This window comes from Sceloporus undulatus, chromosome 2, assembly GCF_019175285.1.
Source record: "Sceloporus undulatus isolate JIND9_A2432 ecotype Alabama chromosome 2, SceUnd_v1.1, whole genome shotgun sequence".
Lineage (NCBI taxonomy): Eukaryota > Metazoa > Chordata > Lepidosauria > Squamata > Phrynosomatidae > Sceloporus > Sceloporus undulatus.
In genome coordinates, this window is record NC_056523.1 from 92375164 (window position 1) to 92401111 (window position 25948).

The 25948-nt window shown below is 40.8% G+C and overlaps 1 protein-coding gene across 2 annotated transcripts in view; it reads left to right on the plus strand.

Annotated features, from left to right (window-relative positions):
• The window catches only part of FLT4 (fms related receptor tyrosine kinase 4), a 148823-nt gene that overhangs the window by 69339 nt on the left and 53536 nt on the right, over positions 1 to 25948 (plus strand). For both annotated transcript variants that reach the window (XM_042453847.1, XM_042453848.1), the window contains exons 4-11: positions 1745 to 1857; positions 3908 to 4070; positions 6887 to 7026; positions 9828 to 9999; positions 11401 to 11518; positions 15256 to 15410; positions 16485 to 16647; positions 24282 to 24423. In XM_042453847.1, coding sequence (XP_042309781.1) covers positions 1745 to 1857; positions 3908 to 4070; positions 6887 to 7026; positions 9828 to 9999; positions 11401 to 11518; positions 15256 to 15410; positions 16485 to 16647; positions 24282 to 24423 — 1166 coding nt within the window. The remainder of the gene's footprint in view (positions 1 to 1744; positions 1858 to 3907; positions 4071 to 6886; positions 7027 to 9827; positions 10000 to 11400; positions 11519 to 15255; positions 15411 to 16484; positions 16648 to 24281; positions 24424 to 25948) is intronic.

Sequence of the window (25948 nt, forward strand, 5' to 3'; positions counted from 1 at the left end):
GTGGTGGTGAACCTGTGGCACGCGTATCACAGGAGGCATGCAAAGCCCTCTCTGTGGGCTTGCACACCATCGTCTCTGTAACTTAAAACTATTAGGCCTGGTGATACCCTCTTGGGCAGCAGAGGACAAACCTGCACTCTCTTCTCTTCAACAACCCTTTAGATATTTAATAAGTGCAATCACATCACTCCTCAGTCTTCTCTTTCTCAGGCTGGGATTATGATCAAGAATAATCCCAAGGTCCTTGTCAAATGTATTACTGCCAAGCCAAATGCCCCCCTCCATCCTATACCCGTTCATTTGGTTTTTGTGACCTAAATGTAGAATTTTGCATTTGTCTGTGTTTATTTCTTTCTATTAGTTTCAGCCCAATTTTCTAGTTTATCAAGGTCCTTTTGTATGCTGTTCCTGTCTTCCAATGTGCTAGCTATTCCTCCCAGCTTTGTTCATCCACAAACTTGATAAGGAGTCCCTTTGCCCCATCATCTAAGTCACCAATAAAAATGCAGAAAAATTATGGCCCTCAAGACAAAACCCTGCAGCACTCAAATCCAGCCTCTCTGAAGAGGGTTTTCCAACCAACTGTGGATCCATCTGCCAGTGTTTCCACCTATTCCATCTATTAATCAGTTGCTAGTCAAAATATCATGGGGGATTTTATCAAAAGCTTTGCTGAAATCCAGATAAATGACAACTACAGCATTCCTGCCATCTATTAAACTTATGACCCTGTTTAAAAAAATGACTTATTTGTTCTTGACATACCCATACTGACTTCTACTTATCAACACATTTTCATTCAGATACTTACAACCAGACTGCTTTATAATCCATCCTAATATTTTTCTGGGTTTTGAGGTCAGGCTGAGGGTCTGTAGCTCCCTGGAGTTTGTTTGTTTGTTTGTTTGTTTGTTTGTTTGTTTATTATGGGGGCATTTTTGAAGAAAGGGATCATGTTTGCTCTTTTTCAGTCCTTTGGGAGCAATTTGCTTGATCATACAGGGAAGGGCAAGATTCCACCCGTTCATGTCTTCTTTCCCTAAGTTAAATGAGTGCAAACAACTTGTACACTTTGAAATCAGTTTGCAGCAACTGGAGTAAGCTGGGGACAAAAGGGGGAAATAGGAGGAGGAATTCAAACTGGGACATTTTAAAAGCAGCTGGAAAAGTGGGATGATGAAATTATTAAGAATTATTAACATATTTACTGTTTTTTGAGCTGAATTAGAAACAATGCTAAAATGAACTAGAATAAAAGTTAGAATTAAGCATACAACCAAAATGTACTAAGTATTTTGTTTTGACCTAAAGGGGGCAAGATTATGGGTATATAAAATTCTGCTGCCTGGGTTAGTTTAAACACAGGTAGTTTCTTAAAGATCCCCACTGTGTGTCTGGATAAACATTTGCTTTTCTTTGCTTTCTGAGTGGCTGTAAAATGCAAGAGGAATAGGCTAGAAATGGGAGCCCAAAAAGTAATTCTAGCTGTAATGTTATGTAGCCACTTACCTGGAAATAATTCTCGTTGAGTTGTATTTACTTTTGAGTTGTCATATACAGGATTGTACTATAAATTTGTCTATTTGTTTCCCATCTTTTCCTTACATGTATATATGTGTCAAGTTCAGTATCATTTCACATGGATTTTAGCCTTTTTAGAAATAATAATAATAATAATACCTAATTCTGCTGCTGTTTCTTCATCTTTTTTTTTTTTTTTTTGCTCCATTTTTATCTTTTCCAGATTTTGAACAGCCATTTATCAATAAGCCAGAGACTCTTCTTATCTACAAAAAGGAGATTATCTATGTTCCATGCCTGGTATCTATTCCAGACCTGAACATCACTTTGCTTTTGGTAAGAAACATCCCTGTGGAATGGCTCAGACCTCTGCCTTGTTTCAGTTTTTCCAGCTTGAAAAGGAACAGAAAAAAACATGGAGGAGTTGGGAGTGGGAACAAACAGCAAACGGGTACCTGCTAAAGCGATTATCTTTGCAAATCTTTAGTGATGTTTTCCAGTACTATCTACAGCCTCTTCCCCTGCTTCTTTTTGGTCTCTGTTCTCTTGCACTACTGTCTTCACATTCCCTGTGGGTTATTCTCCATAATTTTAATGAGCTTTCTGCAGAAGTATACACTCCTGTTATACAAAGGTGTTGGAGAAGGATGGAAATTCCAGTGAAGTGAAGAAAATACTTCATGCATAGTCAGTGTTCTCAAATCCTTCAGGGCCCTCAAAATGATTCCGTTTCAGCTATCATGGCTGCATCCTATGGAATGCTGGGTTTTGTAATTTCGTCAGGGGAACCAGAGGAATCCTCTGGCAAAGAATTCTAAAGGCCCTTCCCAAAACTGCACATCCCAGGATTCCATAGGATGTTGCCATGGCAGTTGAAGTGAAATCTAGTATAATATGAAAATCTCTGTGTAGTGTGAAAAGGCCCTCAGATGCACAGACCACAAACTAAGTAGCATAGCATGACATGGCATTTTTGGAAGCTACACTCCTTTTCTGCAGGGCGTGAGAGACATTTCAAATCTTGAGGCAATCCTATCTTTGTCACAAAAGTGTATTTAGATTTTACACTTAAATGTTGTGTGAAGCAGTCACTCTCTCATATGTTTCTTAATGAGTTTTTTTTTTAAAGATACTCTGAAAACTACAGAAGTTACTTCTGTAAAGTATGGAAAAGACCAGTATGCTGCTGTGTCTTCCCCTAAAATGGGAAGGCAAATATTAACCTTGGAAGACTAACCCATGTTTACATCCTTTATGTTTGAGAAAAATATCAAAATGTAGCCACAAAAATTCCCTGAGATATTAGCCTATGCTTCCTTCTTGCCATGGTCTCATGGAATTTGTATATCTTGCCTGGGCAGACCATTGAACTATGTCCAATGAGGGTGTAGTTACAGGGGGTCTAAATGTGGGCATTGGTCCCCTAAACAAGAACTGAGTGAGACACTGAAAATTGTGAACTCTTAGATTTGCTGTGTTTGCGTTAATTTGGTACTTTTGGCTGCCATTTTTCTTTGGATGCTAAACTGTCTTTCTACATGCTCAACTGTTTGTTTGTTTATTTATTTACTTATTTCATTTATATGCTGCCTTTCTCTCAGGGTGGGACCAGGGCAAAATCAAGAGACAACAAATTAAAAATTCAATAACGATGTTTACAATATATCTATGAAACAGTGAACAAAAAAAAAGTTTTAAAAGCAGTTGAAATTCCCCATATTAAAACACTATAACATCACTTCAAAATAATATAAAAGATAACAAAAGATAAAGCATACATCTAAATGAAACCTTCCTTATTTAACCAATAAAAGCTTACTTAAATAAATATGTCTTTGCCAACTGGCAAAAGGAAAGTGGGAAGGGCGCCAGGTTAGTCTCCTGCGGGAGGGAGTGCCAGATACTCTGGAAATCCACCAAGAAGAGTCTCTCCCATGTCCTCACCAAGCAAACTTGTGATAGTGGCAAGAATAAGAGAAAGTCTTTCACTGAAGATCTTAGCATTCAAGCAAGTGAAATATTAGATATCAGGGATGCAGTGTTCTTATTCTTCTCCACCAATAGCTAAATCTCTGATGCCATCTGTCCTCTCTCCTGCCTTTCTTGTTCCTCCTAATGTAAAATACACATGAAAAAACTATTATTCAGAAGTATTGAGTGGAATTGTGTAATTGTCTGGAAATGGCTGCAAAAAAAAAGAAAAAAAGAAAGTCACCTTTGGTAGCATAGTATTCATGTAAGGTTTTCCTTATATGTTTCATTTTTCAGCAGATATTTGAAACACTGGAATTGGTTGCATGAAGGAAACAAAAGGATGCCAAAGTAGTGATACCTTTGCGCATTTCTCTTTTTAAAATAAAGCTTTCAAAAATGTTTCCATTTCTAGACAACCTCTGTCATCTACCCAGATGGGAAGAGCATTGTCTGGGACAACAAAAAGGGAATGTTAGTTCCTACCATTCTGATCAAGGACTCCTTGTTTGTTCAGTGTGAAACTCTCATTGATAAGAAGCTGTTCAGATCCAGTTTCTTCCTTGTCCATATTGCAGGTGAGTTGTTCATTTTGAAATTACATCTCTTAAAGTGATAATGCAGTATAACAATCACGTATTCATACAGGATGCTTAAAATGTCTCTAAAGTATTTGTTATGTGTGCATAAAAATACTTTGTCAAGAAATTTTATTTTAAATTACGAATGCCTCTCCTTCACCTTTCCTGTCACATCAGAAACAAAAGACCATTTCCACATGAAACTTAATACAGGTTACCTTTTCCAAGGGGCAGGGGAACAACCTCCAGTTTACTTTCCTCATGTCAAATTTTAATCTGCGGTCTATTTTGGGCCTGAAGGCTAGAGGTTCCTCTATCTTGGCCAATTGATGGCCTTGAAGTAGTGTCCTAGACATGGATTCTGAAGAGGAAGAAGATAATGGAGCCACCAAGCACAGACCTGAATGTCATTTAGACCAGTGGTCCCCAAACGTTTTTGAACACCATTCCCTTTCTTCTTGGGTAATAACCTAGCACACTCAATCCCTATTTCTTAATATTAGGTCTATTGTTCTACTGCAAATTCAAAACAACCAATCTCAATTGCTGCTCCCTTTGAACCTGGTCACCTTGGCAGTAGCAACTGAGCAACTCTCTGAACAGTGACCGAAAGACCGGCATGGGCAAAAAGCTTCTTGGCTGCTGCTCCCAAGATGACCAGGTGCAAAGGGAGAAACTTCTCCCTGGTGAGAAGTCCTATTCAATCCTTCTTCATTGGGATGAGGAGGGGTGCAGCCACTGTATATGTAGGAGGTTTACAGAGACCACATGATGTGGACTTGAGACTGGCTTGGGTAAGGAAAGGGAGAGATTTTAACTACAGGATAAAGCTTTTGTAATATATCTTTCTGTCTTGCTTCAACATGGTTGAAGGAGCTGCTTCGAGGCAAAGACTCTTTTCAAAATTCAGCCCTGAATACTCCTTCCCCTCCTTCTCCAGAGAATGCCTTCTCCACACAGCTTCAACTGTTTTACCCCATACTCAGACATTATTTTTCTGCTGCCTCTTCTCCCAGCCTGTCTGATAAAAGAAAGCAGGCACAGCAGTGCAACTCCAGCCTACCAGCCAAGTGTACTTGCTATTGCTATTGCTATTGCTAAGTACCAGCAACCTCACAAAGCTGAAGCAGGGTCCCAACTTTGAAAGCTCCTTTTTGCTACTGCTTTTTCCCTGATCCCACAGCATTTAGTATGTGCCACCTTGCTCTAGTCACTCTGGGGCTATGTAGACAGCCACCCCTTTTACAGCCAGATTGGGACCGCACTCGACGGCCTCAATCTGGCCTTTGCAGGGCACAAAAAACAGCCGCAAAAAGCTCCTTCAGTGCTGTGGCATGTGGATGAAGTGCCAGAGGGGTGTTGTGATGCCATGCACTGACTGCACCCCCAAGCCAGTCTTTAAGGCTGGTCTGCACAGGGCCTAAGTGTCCCAAGATAGTAGTACTCTGAGTCACAGAAATGATGCCTGTGCCCAAGCTTTGTGAGAGTTTCTTGACCATTACTGCCCCTAGTGAAAGGCGCAATTAAGGGATTGGGCTGATAGGTGAAGAGCAGGAGACATTGCCCCACTGAGGAGTGGTTTTAAGAGACCCTGAAAAGAGATGTTTCATGCAACCCTCATCCCCACCATGGTCCTAAAGCACCTCCAGGGGATAGTACCACCTAGTTTGGGAATCACTGACTTAGAAAATTACTGAAAATCCCCTCTCTTAAGACTGAACCCTCCAAAACAGGTCACTAATCCCTACTCAGTCTATCTCATCCCCACTTGGCATATGCACTTAGACAGGGATGAGTGGTGAAAGAATGTACAGTTCCTGGCACAAGCCTCCAGGAACAAGGGACTGCCCCTTTAAATTTCTCCAGCTGTACCAAGGAGGTGGAACCTGGACTGCAGATATCACCAAAATAAATTGCCAGTTTTCATCTATCTGAGGAGCTGCTGCAACTCCTCATTAACGTAACCCTGTTTGGAAGCCACATGTGAGAAAACAAAGCTTCCTTTTGACTGCCTTCAGCAAGGCCATGTTTTTCAACCTTCCCTTCACCTATACCTTCCGTACATCCAAGTATAGGCTTTTCCTATGGAACTTACTGCCCCTTCCCAAAGGAAGCTTTTGTGCTTGTCACATATCTTTGGGGTGTAAAGGCAATTGCACAAATGCTGCATTTTAAATATTAAAAATCCAAACGTTATGCGTGTGGAATTTCTGGAGTAAGTTGCTGGTGCCAACAAAAACAATCTCACAGTCAATTAAGATAAACTGAAATGAAATCACAATAGAAGTGAAATGAGAAAATAAATATTCTCACTTCATTTATCCATGTGAGAATGCCAGCAATCTTAATTGTTCCTGAATTGCATCTTACCAGGCATATCCTTGTTCAAAATCCTCTCTGACATAAGAGTATGCCCGCTATCTGCTAATGGCCCAGTGTGTTGTGTAAGTGAGAGGGAGAAATGCATAACCCTCCAGATGCTGCTTAAACTGTAGTTATCAGCAGCCCTAGCCATCATACCTAATGGTGTGGTATATTGTGATGACTGAGCAAATAAAAAATATCTGGAGGGCTCCTCACTGCTATAGAAAGTTTAGGGTTTTGGAGTAGGAAATAGATTCCCAGTGTCCAAGGACCATCCATTCAAGAAGCATCCATCCATGCCATACAATGGTATAACAACACACAACAATCGGAAAGTGGTCTTTTCAGGACAGTGAATATTTTTTTAAACAGTTTTTCACAATTGAAACAAAAGTTTCATGTGCTGGATTTGTTTTGCTTTAAGTAGTTGTTTATTTATTTTTCTCTAGGAAATGAACTTTATGACATTCAGTTGTTCCCAAGAAAGGCCATGGAGCTACTAGTGGGAGAAAAACTAGTTCTCAACTGCACAGTATGGGCTGAATTTAATTCAGGAGTGGATTTCCAGTGGGATTACCCTGCAAAACAGGTTTGAATTGCACTGCTTTTGTTCATATCTAGCTCCTGTGGAGGGCGGGAGGGAGGGAGGGGGAGAGAGAGAGAGAGAGAACCTGTTGCGTTATAGCAACCCCATAGATTTCATAGGGTTTTCTTAGGCAAGGAATACTCAGAGGTAGTTCTGCCAGTTCCTTCCTCTGAAATATAGCCTACAGCACCTGGTATTTCTTGGTGGTCCCCCATCCAAGTGCTAACCAGGGCTGATCCTCCTTAGTTTCCAAGATCAGACAGGATCTGGTGCCTTTAGGGTGTTGAGGTCTAGAGAGTTTCTACAGACTGCTTTTTAAAATTTATTGCTGTTCAATGGAGAAGAGGAAGAAGCCCCAGATTCATGCATGCAACTCCCTGCCATATTACCTATAACTTTCTTTTTCCACTTAATTTATTCCCCAGAGCACAGAGAAAATGAAAACCATGCCCTCCCTAGCACATGCTAATTTCTTCCAGTTCTGAACATATTTGATCATAATGGTATGAGATCTCATCTTACAGCCAAAAGGATAATTAATGGTTAATGGTAATGGTTTGTATGGGCAAAATAATTGTATGCACAGTTAAATACATCTGTCTGGAGCATGTACCCATACACACAGACATGTGTTGTTTTAAAGACCAATAGAGAGCTATGTTGGAGCATCACAGAAAGATTTATTTAGAAATGTTGGAATTTCTATCACTATATTGTTATTTGACACAGACTGGGATCTTACTTTAAGGTCTTTTCCACAGTACACAATTTTAGCACTATGATTCCGCTTCAACTGCCATGGCTGAAACTTGTGGAATCTTGGGGATTTTAGGCACCAGAGTCTCTGGCAAAGAATTCTAAATCCCCCTATGAAAAAAATCAATTTGTCCAAGAATTTCTCTTTAACCTTACTAAGCAGGACAGTTCTACTCCTTGAAACACTTTATCCATCTTTGGAAAAAAGACTTTGAAGTGGTAGCTTAGCAGGAGCAGCCTTACCATTCAGATAAAGTGATATAACTGATCTTGGGAAGCATCAAGGAGCAACAAATTGCTATTTAATTTATCATTATTTTATTTTGACTCCCAGAGAGAAGTGTGGAATCTTGTGACTCAGATTTTATGACTGGCTATGTTTATAACACATCATGATTTAAAATGATGGGGAGTCCCATTTGCAATGTAGTGTCTTGGGCTGGTTTGGAGCTTTGCTGGACAGAGGCAAGCTACCATTAACATACAGTAAGCCCTCGATATCCATGGAGGATCCGTTCTGGACGCGCCCCCCCCCCCACTGCAGATACCACACTCCATGGATGCTCAAGCCCACATTGTACCTAATGGTAGTGTGTACATGCAGCCATGCTGCCATGCTGCCATTGGGGACAATAGAACTTAATGGTGGTATGGCTGCATGCACATGGTTGGATCCACAGGTGGCAAGTACTCAGATACTGAGGGCCAACTGTACATTAATATTCTTATGACACAAAGATAAGACGGCATGGAAACATTATTTTCTCCTTATTCCAATTGTATTTGGCTACAGTTTTGGAGTGGTAGTGAGAATGAGGAATATTTATTTCCCAAACCTCAAAATATTAAATGAGACTTTGTGTAATGAGGGAGCCAAAATTATTAGCACAGTTAAATGCATCTATGTGGACTATGTATACACACTCAAACACTCATGTTGTTTTAAAGCACAACAGAAAACCATATTGAAACAAGACAGAAAGATATATTATAGAAACTTTATCACTTATCTCAATGTTAAATTTATTTAAACAATGTTATGGACAGCAATGGAAAAGTAGCCTAGAGGGACATATTCCAAAGACACGTATTCATTGGGAAATAATAATCTAGCCCTCGTTCAGCATTTAATCAAAGATGAATTTGGATTTGGTGAAACAGGCATCAACACACAAATGCCCTGGAGGTGAAGTATTGTTTAGAATGGAAAGTACTTGATATTTAGTTGAGTTGAATTACATTACTTTCTAATTATTCCTAAATGCGCTCTATGGTGAACAGATGTTTAAATTATGATGATAACTCTTAAACACACAGTTGCAAAAGCAACCTGTGCTACACAGGCCAAGCTCCAATGGTTTTCTGGGTATTCCAAAATTGGACATTAGTTTACTTCCACTGATTTCACTAGGAGACCTGTTGTTGTTGTTGTTGTTGTTGTTATTGTTGTTGTTGTTGTGTGCCTTCAAGTTATTTCCACCTTTTGACCACCCTAAGATGAATTATCACAGTTTTCGTCACAAAGTTTGTTCAGAGGGGGGTTGCTATTGCCTTCCTCTGAAGCTGAGAGAATGTGACTTGCCCTGGTCACTCAATAGGTTTCCGTGACTTAGTGGGGATTTGAATCCTGGTCATAGGGGCTGTAGTCCAATGCTCAAACCACCACACTATGCTGGCTCTGGGAGACCTGCTACTGTGCAATTTATGGATATGAAGCAGGCTTCATTCCCAGGTACCTCTCAATCTACACACAGCCCTGTAAGAAAAAAGTAGCCAAAATCTTGCTTCATTATCCCCCAAGCAACAGTTTTGTCCCCCAGGTGAAATTTCTCATCAATGCCCAAATTCTTAGCATTGCAGTAACTGAAAACATCAGCTGAGCATTTAGAAATACAGTTTGAGAGGCTGTGCAGACCACTCCTAAGGAGTGGCCTACAGTTGCCAGTTTAAAATTGAACTGATATATGGTAGTATCATACTATAATATCCTAATATGCTATAATATATTATTAGGTTATTTGTTTTCTTCTGCCCTATTCTTCTGACAGATGAACCGGGAAGTCATTGAACTGCCTGAGAGGCGCTCCCAGCAGACGCATACAGAACTCTCCAGCATCTTGATTATCCGAAATATGAGCCTACAAGACCTGGGAAAATATATGTGCAAGGCTAGCAATGGGGAGCAGGACTTGGAGGAGAGCATAGATGTCATCGTACATGGTAAAAACCGTTAATTCACACCCAGAAAAACTTGTGAGGGGGGTACTTCTTTTTTCAGCTTTTTCTTTCCTGTTTCATGAAAGATTTCTTCTATGCAAGATTCTTTCTTGGTTCATGAAAGAAACACCAGACAAAGGAGGCAACAGATAATATTGCGTGGAGATTATGCCTCTGTCCTTTGTCACCTGCCATATCAATACATCATTATTGTGTTGTTCTTATTATGTGACACACCATGCTGTCTAGGAGCTTGGCATACAAGAGCAAGAGTCAAATGCAAAGGTGTGTGAAAATGATTGGTGGTATTTATTGGTTTATTTCATTTATATCCCACCTTTCTCCCAGCAGAGGACAAAAGGCAGTTCATGACATAAACTAAAACAAAGTAGAGTTTTAAAATAATAATTATAATAACAAGTTTAAAGGGCAAGTAAATAAACTAATTCCATTTAAAAAGTTTGAAGCATTTAGAACATAACTGTAAAAATTAAAAGTACAGCTTACTCACACCATTTAAAAGACCCTTCTGTGACAACCAGTTAATAGTGAAAGGTCTTTTTAAATGAAAAGGCCTTTGCCTGTAAGCAGAAGGAGAGAAAAGTGTCTAACCTCCTGTGGGGCTAAATTTCACATTTTGGAAGCAACCACTGAAAAGACTCGCCCTGAGGAGCTTACACATCAGGCAGATTCATGTAGGGAAGATCAAGCTACAACAGATAAATAGCTGATACAATCACTGTGAAACAATTCATTTGCCCTCCTTAAACATGTGTCATTTTCTAAGAGCTCTATATTATAAATCACAGTCACTCTCTGGAAACCAAGATGACTAGACTGAGGCTGTCGTACTTTTGCCACATCATGGGGAAGCACAACTCACTGGAAAAAAACAGTAATGCTAGGAAAGGTGGGAGGGAAGCAGAAAGGAAGGAAGGCCACATGCTGGATTGATGGACTCTGTTAAGGAGATCATGGGTGTGAATTTGCAGGATATGAGAAGAGTGGTGGAGCATAGGAAGTCTTGGAGATGACTCATCTACAGAGTTGCTGTGGGTCGAGATCGACTTGAGGGTGGATAACAACAACAATAGTCATTCAGACAAAACAAACTTTTGCTTGAACTGAGAATATATGTCAAAGGAAGCAATAAGTGTCTAATTAAAATCTTCATTCAGTGATTGACAGGATAAGGTAAATTGGCATGGGCAGTGTGTAAGAAGTGTGAATTATTATGACCATCACAGACTGTTCTCAGAAGTGCTTTGTGTATGCATATTATCTATTTTCTGTCAGATGCATACTTGTATGTATGGATTAATGATACCTCTGCTGTAACTTCTTTTAATATATTTCATTCTGCATTTCCCTCATTTCAACCCTCTTACCTGGCTGGTTTTACAGAGAAGCCCTTCATCAACGTTGAGTGGAGGAAGGGACCAGTAATAGAAGCAACAGCAGGAGATGAAATCGTGAAACTTCCAGTGAAAGTGGTTGCCTACCCTCAGCCAGAGTTCCAGTGGTAATACATTCCTCTTAGCACAGAATAGGGGGGAAAACCAATGTAAAAACAGCCAGTCTCTTCAAGATATAATAGAGGAGATAAGCTATAGTCTCGGGATAGGCTTTGGGGAAAGGGGGAATAGGAAAGCAGAAATACCACAAGAAGGAAATCTTGTTTTGAGACGAAAGACACCACTTTCTTGTGATATTAAAAGATGGCTTTCAGGGGGAATCTGTTAAAAATCCTGTGGAGTGTGTGTGTGGGTGTGACTGTACTTGAGTTTGTCTCATTACCCTACATCTTGTGCTGTGGAGATACACGCTACTGTTTTCCCCAGAGACATACACATTTTTCTGTATTTTCCCCCGCTGTCCAGATTCTTGGCAGACATTGGATGTGGTGGTGGGAGGATCTTTCTCATCATTAGTTCCATAGCCAAAAACACAAACACACACACAATGTCTCATAGAATCATAGAGATGGAAGAAACCACAAGGGCCATCCAGTCCAACACCCTGCCATGCAGGAAATTCAACTGAAAGCATCCCCGACAGATGGCCATCCAGCCTCCGTTTGAAGACCTCCAAGGAGGGAGATTCCACTACACTCTGAGGAAGTGTGTTCCACTGTCGAACAGCCCTTACTGTCAGGAAGTTCTTCCTAATGTTGAGGTGGAATCTCTTTTCCTGGAGTTTGCATCCATTGCTCCGGGTCCTAGTCTCTGGAGCAGCCAAAAACAAGCTTGCTCCCTCCTCCATATGACATCCTTTCAAATATTTAAACAGGGCTATCATATCACCTCTTAACCTTCTTTTCTAAACATCCCCAGCTCCTTAAGGCATTCCTCATAGGGAATGGTTTCCAGACCTTTCACCATTTTAGTCGCTCTCCTTTAGACACACTCCAGTTTCTCAATATCCTTTTTTAATTGTGGCGCCCAGAACTGGACACTATATTCCAGGTGGGGCCTGACCAGAGCAGAATATAATGGCACTATTACTTCCCTTGATCTAGACACTATACTTCTATTGATGCAGCCTAAAATTGCATTGGCCTTGTTAGCTGCCGCATCGCACTGTTGACTCATGTTCAACTTGTGGTCTACTTGGACTCCTAGATCCCTTTCACATGTTGTCTCATTCAGCCAAGTTTCCCTCATCCTATATCTGTGCATTTCATTTTTTCGCCCAAAGTGCAGTACCTTACATTTCTCCCTGTTGAAGTTCATTTTGTTAGCTGTGGCCCAGCTTTCTATTCAGGTCATTTTGAATTTTGATCCTGTCCTCTGGAGTATTAGCTATTCCTTCTAATTTGGTGTCCATGCCTGCTTAGCACCTGTTACACTTTGAGCAGACTCCTGATTATGGAGAAGCTACAGAAAATGCTGTAGCCAGAGAAAATAATAATCAAACTCCTGTAAATTTCACATTCTTATAAAGCAGATGAACATACTTTGCCATGGAAAGCAGACCTGGGAAAATGGATTTCCCCTTGCTGCTGTTATACTGTGTACACAAGGCATTATTTTTTTCCCCTGCTTAGTCAAATGACCTAGATGGTTGCTTTCAAATATACTAAAATTTAGGTAGGTAGGTATCAACCAGTTCTGGGTACCACAATTCAAAAAGAATGTTGAGAAACTGGAGCGTGTCCAAAGGAGGGTGACTAAAATGGTGAAGGCCCTGGAAACTCTGTCCTATGAGGAACGACTTAGGGAGCTGGGGATGTTTAGCTGGGAGAAGAGAAGGTTAAGAGGGGATATGATAGTCCTGTTTAAATATTTGAAGGGATGTCATATTGAGGATGGAGCAAGCTTTTTTTCTACTGCTCCAGAGACTGGGACCCGGAACAATGGATGCAAACTCCGGGAAAAGAGATTCCACCTCAAGATTAGGAGGAACTTCCTCACAGTAAGGGCAGTTTGACAGTGGAACAAACTCCTTCGGAGTGTAGTGGAGTCTCCCTCCGGTCTTTAAGCAGAGGTCATCTGTCGGGGATGCTTTGATTTAGATTTCCTGCATGGCAGAATGGAGTTGGACTGCATTGCCCTTGTGGTCTCTTCCAACTCTATGATTTTATGAACCAATACCAGGTGCTGTAGGCTATAATTCAAAGGAAGGAAGTGGCAAAACCACCTCCAAGTATTCATTACCGAAGAAAACCATATGAAATTCATAGGGTCGCCATAAAGCCAGAGGCGACTTGAAGGAACATATACACACAGAGAGGAGTCTATCCATAAACCAAAATGTTATATTTAGTAGTCAGAAGCTTTGGACCAGCATATCCACAATGAATGATCACACCAGGCTCTTCTTTTCAAAAAATTCTGTGCAGTTGGGATTGTCTCTTCCTATCACTCCTTCAGAAACTTTCTGTCATTGCAGCCTCTGTTTGCACTAAAAGCTTACAACAGGCATCATCTGGGACTACCTCCTCCAAGACATTATCTCCACCTCTTTTCCTAGTTTGGCACACAGGTACACACACAGAGATGCACAGAGAGAGAGAGAGAGAGAGATCCCACACACATAGAAATATAAATGAAATGAAAAAAGTCTTAGTTTAAAATACCTTTTTTTCCTGAGGTAGGGGAAAAGCTTCCTCATTAATAGCTGGCAGATGAAATCCATAGCTAAAGCAGTGATTAATCTGCCAGCACTTAACAGGGATAATGAAATAAATACTTTTTAAAACTATAAGACTCTTTCTCACTTACATTTCCTGGCATGTGTGAGTGTGTGTATCTGAGTGCAATTGTGGAACAGGACTACTCAGCTGGAAAAGGAGGCAGCATGGGAAGAGGCAGTCAGTAATATTTTAACTCCTCAGCTTCTCTGACAATCCCCAGTTCTATATATATGTGTGTGTAGAAAAACATATAAATATTTCTCAACTACTTTGCCAATTGAATGGAAATCAAAAATAAATAATTGAACGGAAATTTAAAATAAAAATTAATAAATCAAACTGAAATGTCCACCCCTTCTCCTCTCTGGATTACTAGAGTGCCTAAGCCACTCAAAGCACCCAAAGCCACTGACCTCCCAAAGTCAGCAGCACAGGAGTTGGAAAGGACCTCATGCTGTTGCATTGTGCTTTGTTGTGGGTGTTGAGGGGACAATGAGGTGGATGGCTTTATACCACAGGCCAGTGCCTTGCAGCTTTCATATGTTTGTTTTTAAGCAAAGACATGAAGAACTATTTTAGTTATTTTTGAGAAAGGAGGGAAGTAAAGAGTTGCTTAAAACAAACCCTCAACTGTAATGGTTGCTGAGATCCAGCATGGTGTAGTGGTTTGAGCATTGGACTGTGGCACTGGAGACCGCTCAGCCAGTAAACCCACTGGGTGATCTTGGGCAATTTACACTCAGCCTCAGGGGAAGGCAATGGCACACCTCCTCTGAAGAAACTTTCTAGGGAAACCCCATGATAGATTTACCTTGGGGCTGCATAAGTTGGAAACGACTTGAAGGCACACAACAAAATAATGGTTGCTAATTAAATTACTGGACAGTGGAACTATAAATGTAACAAATTACTTTTTAATGTAATCTTTCAGGGTCTTAAATAATTAATACCTTTTGCCCAAGGTGATTGTTAATATTTCCTTTTCCAGTAAACATGTCCTAATTGGAAATAAGTGTGTCAAGCTTCTTCTGAAGAAATGCCTTATTTTAAAGTACAAAGTCCTATGGCTGGCTTTTAGAAGGAATCTCCCAATTCATAAACATGCTCTCTCGGCTTCTTTTCAGGTTCAAGGATGGAAAGTTAATTTCCAACAAACAATCTCAATACTCCCTACAACTCAAAGATGTGGCAGAGCAGAACTCTGGTTCTTATACACTGGTTTTGAGGAATAGTCTAGCGGGATTGGAAAAGAGCATTACTCTTCAGCTGGTTGTCAATGGTAAGAAGGGAGCAAGCTTGGCTTATGGGAGGAGAAATCTGCCACATTCTGTACCTGGCAGACATTTTTCTCAGATGGATTTATTTCATAAATAAACACAGCCTCCAGGAACATAGTTTGGCCACCTGCCATACTGGGATTCTGGCAGGTGGCTAAACTGTGGGATTCTGGGAGTTGTAGTAAAAAAAGTAACTTCTCCAAGCTCTGCTCAGATCCAAATTAGACAAAGAACCAATAGATGCCAAGAGAGGAATGTGAGGAAGCCATATTTAGATCAGGCCCATGGCACACTCAAGGGATTAAAGCCACCACCCTCTACAGTCAAACAAAGCCAAACAACATGAATAATGCCTTCTGTGGTTTAGTCCTCAACTTGTATTTCTCTCTTCCATCTGGGACTCCTTTGTTACTTCATATTAAGAATGCACCAAAAAAGAATTTAGTTGTGGCAAGCTCAAGTAGAACAAGAATGGGGAGGGGCTGCTCTGGACTGTTCAGGCTTGCATGTAAATATTTGCTGAGCCAAGCAACTTGGTGCCCTTTAACTAGTGTTTGTCTCTTCAGATATAAGTAACCTTTGTAAGAGATGTGGAAGTGCCAGCTCTGCATGGCTTGTGCTACATCTTCTACATAATGTCTACAACATTGTAACACATTGCTTAAATTCACATGATTTTACTCCTTGAAATCAGTGACTGATTTAAGAAATGAGACATGCCAAATAACCCCATGTAGCATAGCGTATCTCTATTCATTTCTAGCAAGTTAACAGTTGTCCTCGAGCAGATTAAATGTTATTGTACTTATCAAAACAATGGCTTCCAATAGCACTAGAAAAAGAATAACTTGCCCTCTTTGATATTGGGCATCCCTATGAAAGCTGCAATTCCTTGAATGGTTATCCAAAACAGAAGAACAAGGTTACTATTTCTAGTAGCCATAGCACCAGATCAGAAAAGGAAGATAGTGGGGCAATAATAGAGGCAAGGAAAGGGTTGGCAAAGGAAGTAGCAAAAATGATCATCCCAAAGGAGTGATTACCAGTGTCGGTACTTGCAATTCCTCTGGTTCCAGTTCCTCCACAAATCCATGAAAAAGAAGCCTCTTCACCTAATATTTATTCCCGTGAAAGCCGGCATGTTCTCACCTGCACAGTCTACGGTATCCCAGCACCAGAGAAGATCCAGTGGCAGTGGAGGCCATGGACACCCTGCCGGATGTTCCCTCCACGGAGTCTGTGAGTGGCTTTCCTCTTCCTCTTCTTCCAATCTTTGCTAAGTTCTGAATGCTGTAGAGGAAAATCTCAGAGTGATTCTTTAGGCCAGTGTACATAACAAGGGCAGAGTTTGAAAAGTTATTCTTTTACAGTAATCTGCTGTGTAACTTACAACAACCCCATTACCCTAAATGTGGGGCTAGTAGAGCTTCCACTAGCAGTTGCAATCTATTTGAATTAATTTGGAGTAGCACTCAATTTGGTTATGCAAGAGGGGGTAATAGGCAGTATTGAGCACTAGCTATACCAGTGCTCACTATGGAGACCCCAGACATGAGGAACTATACATATTCTATTAAGAAAAATAGAAAATATGCACACTAAGACAACCCATTCAAATCACCACATACAGAGCTAACAGAATACAGAAAATTGGAAGGGGACAGTGGAAACTGAGGGTTGGCTGAGGCAATAGATACCTGTCTTGAAGAGAAAGGTCCACGGAAAGTCAGGAAGTATGAAGGCTCAAGCCAACCCTCAGTTTCCACTGCAAATTTCAGGAGAGGATGGGAATAAAGGGCTCAGAGAAAAGCCTGAGAATGGCAGCTATGCATGCACAGGAAAACAGGCTGCCACAACTGTAGCAAATGGGGCAATTTTTATACCCTTAATCCATGAGAGTTCAGTGAGAAACCAAAAGTCTGATTATCTCTGATAGAACCCGAAAAGGTTTCCAAACCAAAGAGTTTGTTTGAATGTTTGGGTTAATAAGGTTTGATTGTGATCGATGATGCTTCATGGACTTATAGTGGTTTACAAAGTGTAAGCTAATTGCCCCCAACAAGCTGGGTATTCATTTTAGCAACCTCAGAAGGATGTCAGGTTGAGTCAACCCTGAGCTCCTAGCTGGTGCTGAACTCACAACCATGTGGTTTGTGAGTGAATGGCTGCAGTACATGCATTTAACCACTGTGCTACCAGGGCTCCTTTAAACACTTAGACAAAATCTGGGTTCGCAAAACTAAGAAGACAGGTGGGGAAGTGTTGAGGAAAACATAGAAGATGAAAAGGGGTTTTGGCCTTGTTTGAACTGGCACAACTCATCCTTTGGTTATCACATTCCTGACAGAAATGCAGAGCGTGTGGGGAGAGGTGCAGCTGTGCTCTTTCTTGTAAGCTTCCTCCACATGCCATTCCACATAGCTGTGGCTACCTGCAGTTCACACCCCCATGTCCAGTACTATATGGGTCATCGTATCCATGTATGCTCATACTATCAAATTCAAATAATATCTGAATTGATAAATGTATTAGGGGATGTCCAGAGCATTAGACCCTCACCACTACAATAAGTTTGTTAAAGTTGTTCTCAGCCATTGCATGTTCACAATGATTCTAGCTTGGGTGCATTACTCATTCTAGTCATTGTTTCGATAGTCTTCTTTAAAATATATTTTTTTAAAAATCAGATTGAAAAAGGTGGGGCATAGAGCTTGAAAAAGTCCACTCACATTTTCTCTAAACTGCCTTTAAATTAACTTTAAAAATAACTCTAACAGTAACTTTAAAGTAACTAGAAAATATTATTACACTGAAAAAAGAGTTCCCAACATCCCCACTCATTACCTACATTACCTTTGAAATGTAGCCTTGTCATGTGCTCTTTACCAAAACAGCGTAATTTTAAATTATTCCTACCTCCATCATCTTGCAACAGTAGAGGACAACATCAATTTGAAACAGGAAGGAAGCTTGGATAAGCTAAATTTTTGGACTACAACAGCAGCAGCTGGCTGTGGGGCTAGCTAGCAAATTAGTCCAAAAAAGTAAAGTAAAATTTTCAAACTGAGGAAGCAACAATTCAATTTGGCCCATACAATGCTCCTCCCTTACAGAGACGCTGGAGTGGCATAAGAAACAGCTTCCATTCTTGTCTGGCAAACGAATGAATGTTCTGTGAGCTGCCTCTGCATATTAGACTTTTCAAGGACCAAGACAAGGCACAGAGTTGAGAGCATGAAACTGCACAATTTTGTTTGGTTACGGTTTTCTGGTTCTGAGTACATGCCATTATAGTTAATTAGGTCTGCTTCAAAGGATCATGCTGGAACATTTTCTCTCTCTGCTTGCATTATATTCCTGGAGGACTGGTTGAAGCAATTGGCTGAATTCCAGAGTAGGCAGATCATGAACTGGATATACTATTTTAAAATAAATAAATAAATTGAAAAGCAGCCACAGAGGGATCTTGTCTGCTATTTTCTCTGTACAAGGAAATACCATATGAGAACCTGTGTTTGCTCCAGGGAAGCAATTAGCAGCTTTGGTGAGATTATAGATAAATTTGGAAATTATAGCACAGTGGAACAGGTAACTTCTATTCCCACAGTACTACCATCCTGAACTAATCCTGGGGCTACTTTTATAGGAACAGGCATATGATTATGCATCTCCTGAGTCATGTCTAGATTGATCCTTGCATTAGAAAATTGGTTAATACAGTATGTAGTTTCAGTTTAAATCAGAACTGAAAAATAACTATGGTGCAGTACAGACCGCCTCTTTGGGGCAGCCTGCACCCAACCCTTTCCACTGAGGATTGGGGCCAGGGCAGCCATACCGGCAGCCCCTGTGGCCCCAATACAGTGCTTTTCCAGGCCACGGAGAAGCAGCAAAACACTGCTTTCCTGTGACCTGGAAAAGGGCTATCGTTGGGGCTGCATGCCCCCGGACACCCGACAAGCGCAGCCATTGGAGAAAGGAGCCGCCTGGCCCCTTTCTCCCTGGCTTCATTCCCACGGCAATCCGTTTTGGAGCTCCTTTCTGCACTGCAGATAGGGTGCCACAAACACCCTCCAGTGGCGCAGTGACATCACACATGTACCAGTCCCTGTGGACTGTGCACTGTGTATGGATGGCGTGCCTTCAAAATGACTCCTTCCATATGAACTAGGGCTGGGGAGCGTGCGGTTGCTGCACACTCCCCAGTCCTACTTTTGGCCTTAGGATGGCGCTTCCGTACCATCTGTATCGGGCCTATGACTAAGGCGAATAAGGGCAACAATCATCTGAAAAGGCAGTTGCTAAAATGGACTCAGCTCAGCCATTTGATAAGTTCAATGAAGCAGGAAAAAAATACAGTGAGCCCGCGCCATACACGTCTTCCCTTCCGCAGCTTTCAGCATACACTGAAGCCATGGTACAATCTTATTAATGGTGTGCACACCCCATTTTAGGATGCTATAGAGTTTAGTTAACCCTAAAAAGAAATATTCCTCTAAGCATGCAAGAATCATGCAAGAAAGAATGCATATTTCTGCTGCTTATGTACAGGAAAAATACAGGCAGAATCTACAATAGTAGATCCATGGCAGGCATCTCCTTACTGTTTTGTTCATCTGCAAAAAATGTATGCAATTAGAAGAAAATTCTGCGTGTTTAAAAAGTAGGGGGAGGAGAGGACCCAAGCAACTAGCAACCAGTTACCTTGATGTTGATACCAGGAAAGGTCCTAGAACAGATCATTAAACATATATATGCATTTGGAAAGGAATGTTGTGATTACTAAGAGCCACCATGGGTTCCTCAAAAACAAGCCATAACCATAAACCATATCTCTTTCTTTGATAGAGTTACAAGCTTGGTAGCCTGGGGGAGGGGGTGTGAATGTAGTGCTGTATATCTTGATTTCATTAAAGCCTTTGCCAAGATCCCCCGGGATATACTTGCAGGCCAGCTGGTGAACTGTGGTATAGACAGTGTTATAGTTAAATGGATTTATATCTGCTGGCATACCCAAGACCGAGAGTACAGTTGCTCTTCATCCTGAAGAGAAGTGACTAGTATGGTGTATCAGGGTCCAGTCCTGTGCCCAGTACTGTATAACATTCTTATAAATGAGTTAATGATGGAATAGAAGGCATGCTTATCAAATCTGCAGATAACACCAAATTAGGGGAAGTAGCTAATACTTCAAAGAACAGGATTAGAATTCAAAATGACCTTGACGGATTAAAGAATGAGGCCAGAACTAACAAAATGAATTTCAACAAAGATAGATGTAAGGTACTACATCTAGGCAGGAAAAATTAAATGCACAAACATAGGATGGATATCACCTAGATTAAAGGAGTACATCCGAAAAAGATCTAGGAATCATAGTAGGTCACAAGCTGAACATGAGTCAACAATGCAATGCAACAGCAAAATAAGACAATGCAATTCTGGATTGCATAGACAGGTGTATAACATCCAGATCAAGGGAAGTAGTAGTCTGACTCTATTCTGCTTTAGTCAGACCTCATATGAAATACTGTGTCCAGTTCTGGGCACCACAGTTCAAGAAGAATATTGATAAGCTGGAACGTGTCTGGAGAATAACAGCCAAGATGATCAAAGGTCTGGAAATCAATTCTTATGGGGAATGACTTAGGAGGCTGAGTATATTTAGCTTGGAGAAGAGAAGACTCAGAGGTGACATGATAGCTACTTTTAAATATCTGAAGGGACATCACATAGAAAATGGAGCCAACTTGTTTGGAGGGCAACTAAAGAACAGCTCAGGTGGTCAACCCAATTGTCCTCCTATGGGGTTTCCAAAAGTCACCTGTGGGAAACAGTATATCTTTTTTTAAATAGGTGTATGAGAAACCAAAGCTGACAAATCTTCCCATCTAAATAAAGGGCTTTGAATGCTTAACTCTTACAAATCTGGTTAGTCAGCTCTACTTTTGATGCTAAAGGATGGTATACTCCCCAGCCCACACTAGCTTTTCTAACCAACTAATAATTCCATAGCAAACACACACCACATGATCCTCTCCATTCTGGAAATGGTGGAACCTGTTACATTTAGCCCACACGGGTAGATGAGAAACTTGCTTTGATTTATTTTGATAAGACCTTTCCAAAATTCTCAGATTTCTTTACAAATGTGATGGAAATAACTTGGAGATCTTTTTAAAAACTGAATGTGAAAGAAAGTAAAATTAACAGACTCCTCCATCCCTACAGAGTGCAATGTTTATTTAAAGAACTAGAATGTTGCTGTCCTTTGATATCTAACACTCATCTCTTAGTTCTCAAAGTTCTCAAAGTGAGAATCACACATCTCCAAAGAATCCCAGACAGTTGCTAAGAAATGCATGGACTTCCTAACAGTTTTTCCTGGCATGTGCTTTGTCTGAGTTAAGAAATACATTACAGTGCAGTAATAGTCCAAGCTCTCTCTCTCTCTCTCTCTCTCTCTCTCTCTCTTTCTCTCTCTCTCTCTCTCTCTGTGTGTGTGTGTGTGTGTGTGTACAAGCCCTGAATCAGAATGTAAAAATAATCCAGGATGAATCTGGGTTGAATCTCTGTTGTTCGCATGCATCCCAAAAACACCTGATTAAGTTCTTGGGGGGCTGCCAAAAAAATCCCATTTAACCCTGGATAATCAGTACTGGGTTTTTCCCCCCAAAGATTTTCATCATGGGCAGTGTGAATAACTGATGGAAATAGACCCAGGATAATTCAGGATTACATTCTGCATGCCTTGAATGTGTTTTCTCTCAGAAATACGCATACATGCGCTTCCAGAGTGCGAATAACAAACCTGGAGTGAGGTTATTCACATTGTTCCACTAAAAAAAAAAACCCACATGTGCTTGTGTTTTTGCCTTCAGGTTCACTTGTTGACTTATAGTGAGCCCATACATTTCATACGGTTTTCTTAGGCAAGGAATACTGAGAGGTGCTTTTGCTAGCTCCTTCTTCTGAAATATAGCCTACAGCAACTGTTATTCATTGCCATTCTCCCATCCATGTACTATTATTTATTATTATTATTATTAACCAAGGCTGAGCCTGCTTAATTTCCAAGAACAGCACTTAATTTCCAAGAACAGCACTTAAGCCCAGTCTCTCTACTCTCTTTAAAACAGTCAGCTGTGGTGGCATTATTGGTGAAACATCTACTCCCCGATATTTTCCTTTTCCCCAACGGTTTTTGCCAGTTTAGGGAAATGTCGGGGAGGAAATGACATTGGTTATAATAATGTTCAGTGTGTTCCAGGTTTTGGGGGGGTACGTTTATTGCAGGAGTATAGAAAATGTGTCCAGTGGGCTGCATACACCCAAAAAGCCACTTTCGAGGCTCCCAGGGCCTTTAAAAATTGTTTTGATGGGAGAATTTTGTTTAAATGTATGTCCCATGGCAGTTGCCCACCTCTGCTCTTCCATGTGGCAGTGGCTTTGACAAAGCACATTTTACTATTGAAAGCAGATGTGAAACTGCTCTTTTGTAACAAAGATAGCAGGATCTCTGCTGCTGTTTCAAATATTTAACAAATACTTTATGTTAAATATTTGAAACAGCAGCAGAGATCCTGCTATCTTTGTTACTAAGGACCCTTAGGAAAGAAATTCTATTATTGAGACAGAAATACAGAAGGAGGGCCCCCGAAGTAGAGAGCAATGTGATGGGGAGCAGGAGGAAGTGGGATTTCTATAGAAATATTGATGCCATGAATGTTCTGTTTGACTGGCTGCGGAAGCAAGGGCACTTCCAGTGCCATCAGAGTGCTTTGTGGCCCTGTCAGGAAGAAGAGGAGCTAGTGAATTATGAGTATTGTCTCCCAAGGACACAGTGTTTCTGCTTATCCTAGCTCCAAAGTTTGCAAAAGCCTTCATCATGATTTCCTGTTTTCTAAACAGATGCTCACTCTTGCTACAGTTCGTTTTTGCAGTAGCTTTCTGTCTACTTACTCATCAGCTCAAGTGGAGGCAAATTTTAACTTATTTATTCTTACAGAACTTTCACAATACTACTTTAAAAGGTTTTACTCTCATCCATGAAATTCTCCCTCATGCATACCTGTGTTCCTCATTCCTCTATACAAACTGTTTGAACTCTAAGCACTCATAATGGTACATAGTCACTTTTAAGAACGTAAGAGTAACCCTGAAGCTGCAGATCAATGGGTAATCTTGGTTCCCACATAGCCAACTACGTGCCTCTGGGCAGCCCAAAATAGGATAGGGAGGCAGTAAACCTTTCTCACTTTTGCTTCCTAGAAAGTAATATATAGTGCCACCTGAATAAATTCTAGATAATTATCTAGAATTTCATTCAGTATTCAAAACTGATAGATACTGACAGGCCTGTCCTCCATGCATGTCAATAAATTAGATTTTGTGTGAAAAGGCACTTTCTTTGGTCTGTTTTATATCTCCAACTACCAACCAATACAGCTCTTTCATAGTACACAATAATAGCACTATGATTCCACCTTAACTGCCATGGTTGCATCCCATGGAATTTGTAGTTTGGTGAAGCACTAGAGCTCTGTGGCTGAGAGCTCAAAGTAACCCTCCCTTAGCTGATTTCCATAGGATTTTGCCATGGGAAACAGAATGGAATCATCATGCTATAACTGTATAGTGCGGAAAGGCCCCCTAGCCTTATTGAAGAGGAAGAAAACATATTCTCTATCCATTTTCTCCAGGCTATGGATGATTTTATAAATCTCTGTCACACACTCTACATTGCTTCCTTCATTTCATATTGATTGTATCATACCCAGTATTGCATATCACTCCCGCACCCAGCTGTCCCTGCTCACAAGATATCCTGTATCTCTCTGTCCCTGGCTCTTTCATGATTTCTGGATAAACAGCAGCAGACGGAGGGCTATACGACGCCACCAACGGGACCGGATGCCCGAGTGTAAGGACTGGAAGGATGTGTCACAGCTGGATGCTGTGAACCCCATTGAAAGCATTGACACCTGGACAGAGTTTGTGGAAGGAAAGAACAAGGTGAGGCCATTTCCCTATTTCCTTTCCATGTTGACCTAAAGCTCAGGAGATGGAGCTTCTCCAGGCAAACCATTTCTGCCTCATTTTGAACATGAGGTCAACCTAAATTGGCTTCACAAAATGGTCAGTTGGGTAACTGTTTAAACTGTGGTGTGAAGTTGCTTATTAAAAATCTGTAGTGAAATCAATTTCAAAGAGGGATTTGTACCAAACCTGGATATGAAATTAGCAGTGTACAGATAAGCTCATCCATGGCCTGTGATGGCCTAGAAGTCTTGCAAGTTGGCTTTTCTAATGGCATTTTATATTTTTGAATGGGACAATTTTTATATTTCATTAATTATTGAATTTACATTCAATACATTCACTTTTCTCCCCAAAATGGGACTCAGGTTGACTCACATTAAGACTGAATAGTCAGTAAAGATCAAGAATCACTGAACTGTATCATTTCCAAGGAAGTTAGGACTCAATGGGGAGAGTTAATTGTTTGATTAAGTACCTGAAAAATAATTTCTAAGCAAATCACTATACTTTCCCTTTATGATAAAGTCTTCTAGCCAGGATTGCTTCCACTACACAAAGAGTTGGGGTACTTATTTTTCATGCTGGGATGTTGTTTTTCCACAATGAAACTCGAGCTGATCTAAACTGAAGAATTAATGCAGGTTGACACCACTTTAATTGCCATGGCTCAATGCTATGAAATTCTGGGATTTGTCAATATGTGAGATATTTAGCCTGGTCTGTCAGAGAGCTCTGAGCCACAACAAATTACATACCCCAGGATTCTGTATGATGGTGTTAAAACTGCATTAATTCTACAATGTAGATGCAGCTAGAGTTGAAATAAAGGTTCCATGCGGCACTTTAACATAATGTTGCATTACTTCCCCTATGATAAAAATTTCACTGGAATATTTAGTGTTGAATGAGACGGTGGAGACAACAAGCCTTGGCACTAGCCGATGGAAGTGAAGTCAGGAAAATGTGAGGGCTGCTCCCAGGAGCAGGTTTGAAAAGGTTTGATGTTTTATTGTGCCCTGAGGGGTGAAGAGCCATTGAGGCTAGATTAGGCTGCTGTGTGAACAAGGCATAGTGTTTGATGACTAGTGGTCGCAGGTATCCAGAAGAGTTATAAATGCGCCCTTTGTTTACGTGGGGGATCCGTTCCAGACGCCCCCGTGTAAAACAAAAAATGCCTATGCTCGAGCCCATTTAAATGAATGGGGCTTGTGCATGCGGTGGCGCGGCAGCGCGCATGCACCACAGGCACACACCCCATTCATTCCTAAGGGACGCACCACCCCTTCCTCCCTGCACAGCTTTCAGCATATGTAAAGTGCGCCCGCATATGACATGGGCACACTGTACAATACAAAAGTTTAAGAAAAGTTCTGTAACTTAGTCTGGAAGGGAACATATACTGTATAAAGCTATAAAGAAAAAATTACAAAAACAAGCTAAAGAAACTGTTAAACTGTGTAACTTATAAAGTATTTATACACCATATCTACTGTGAACA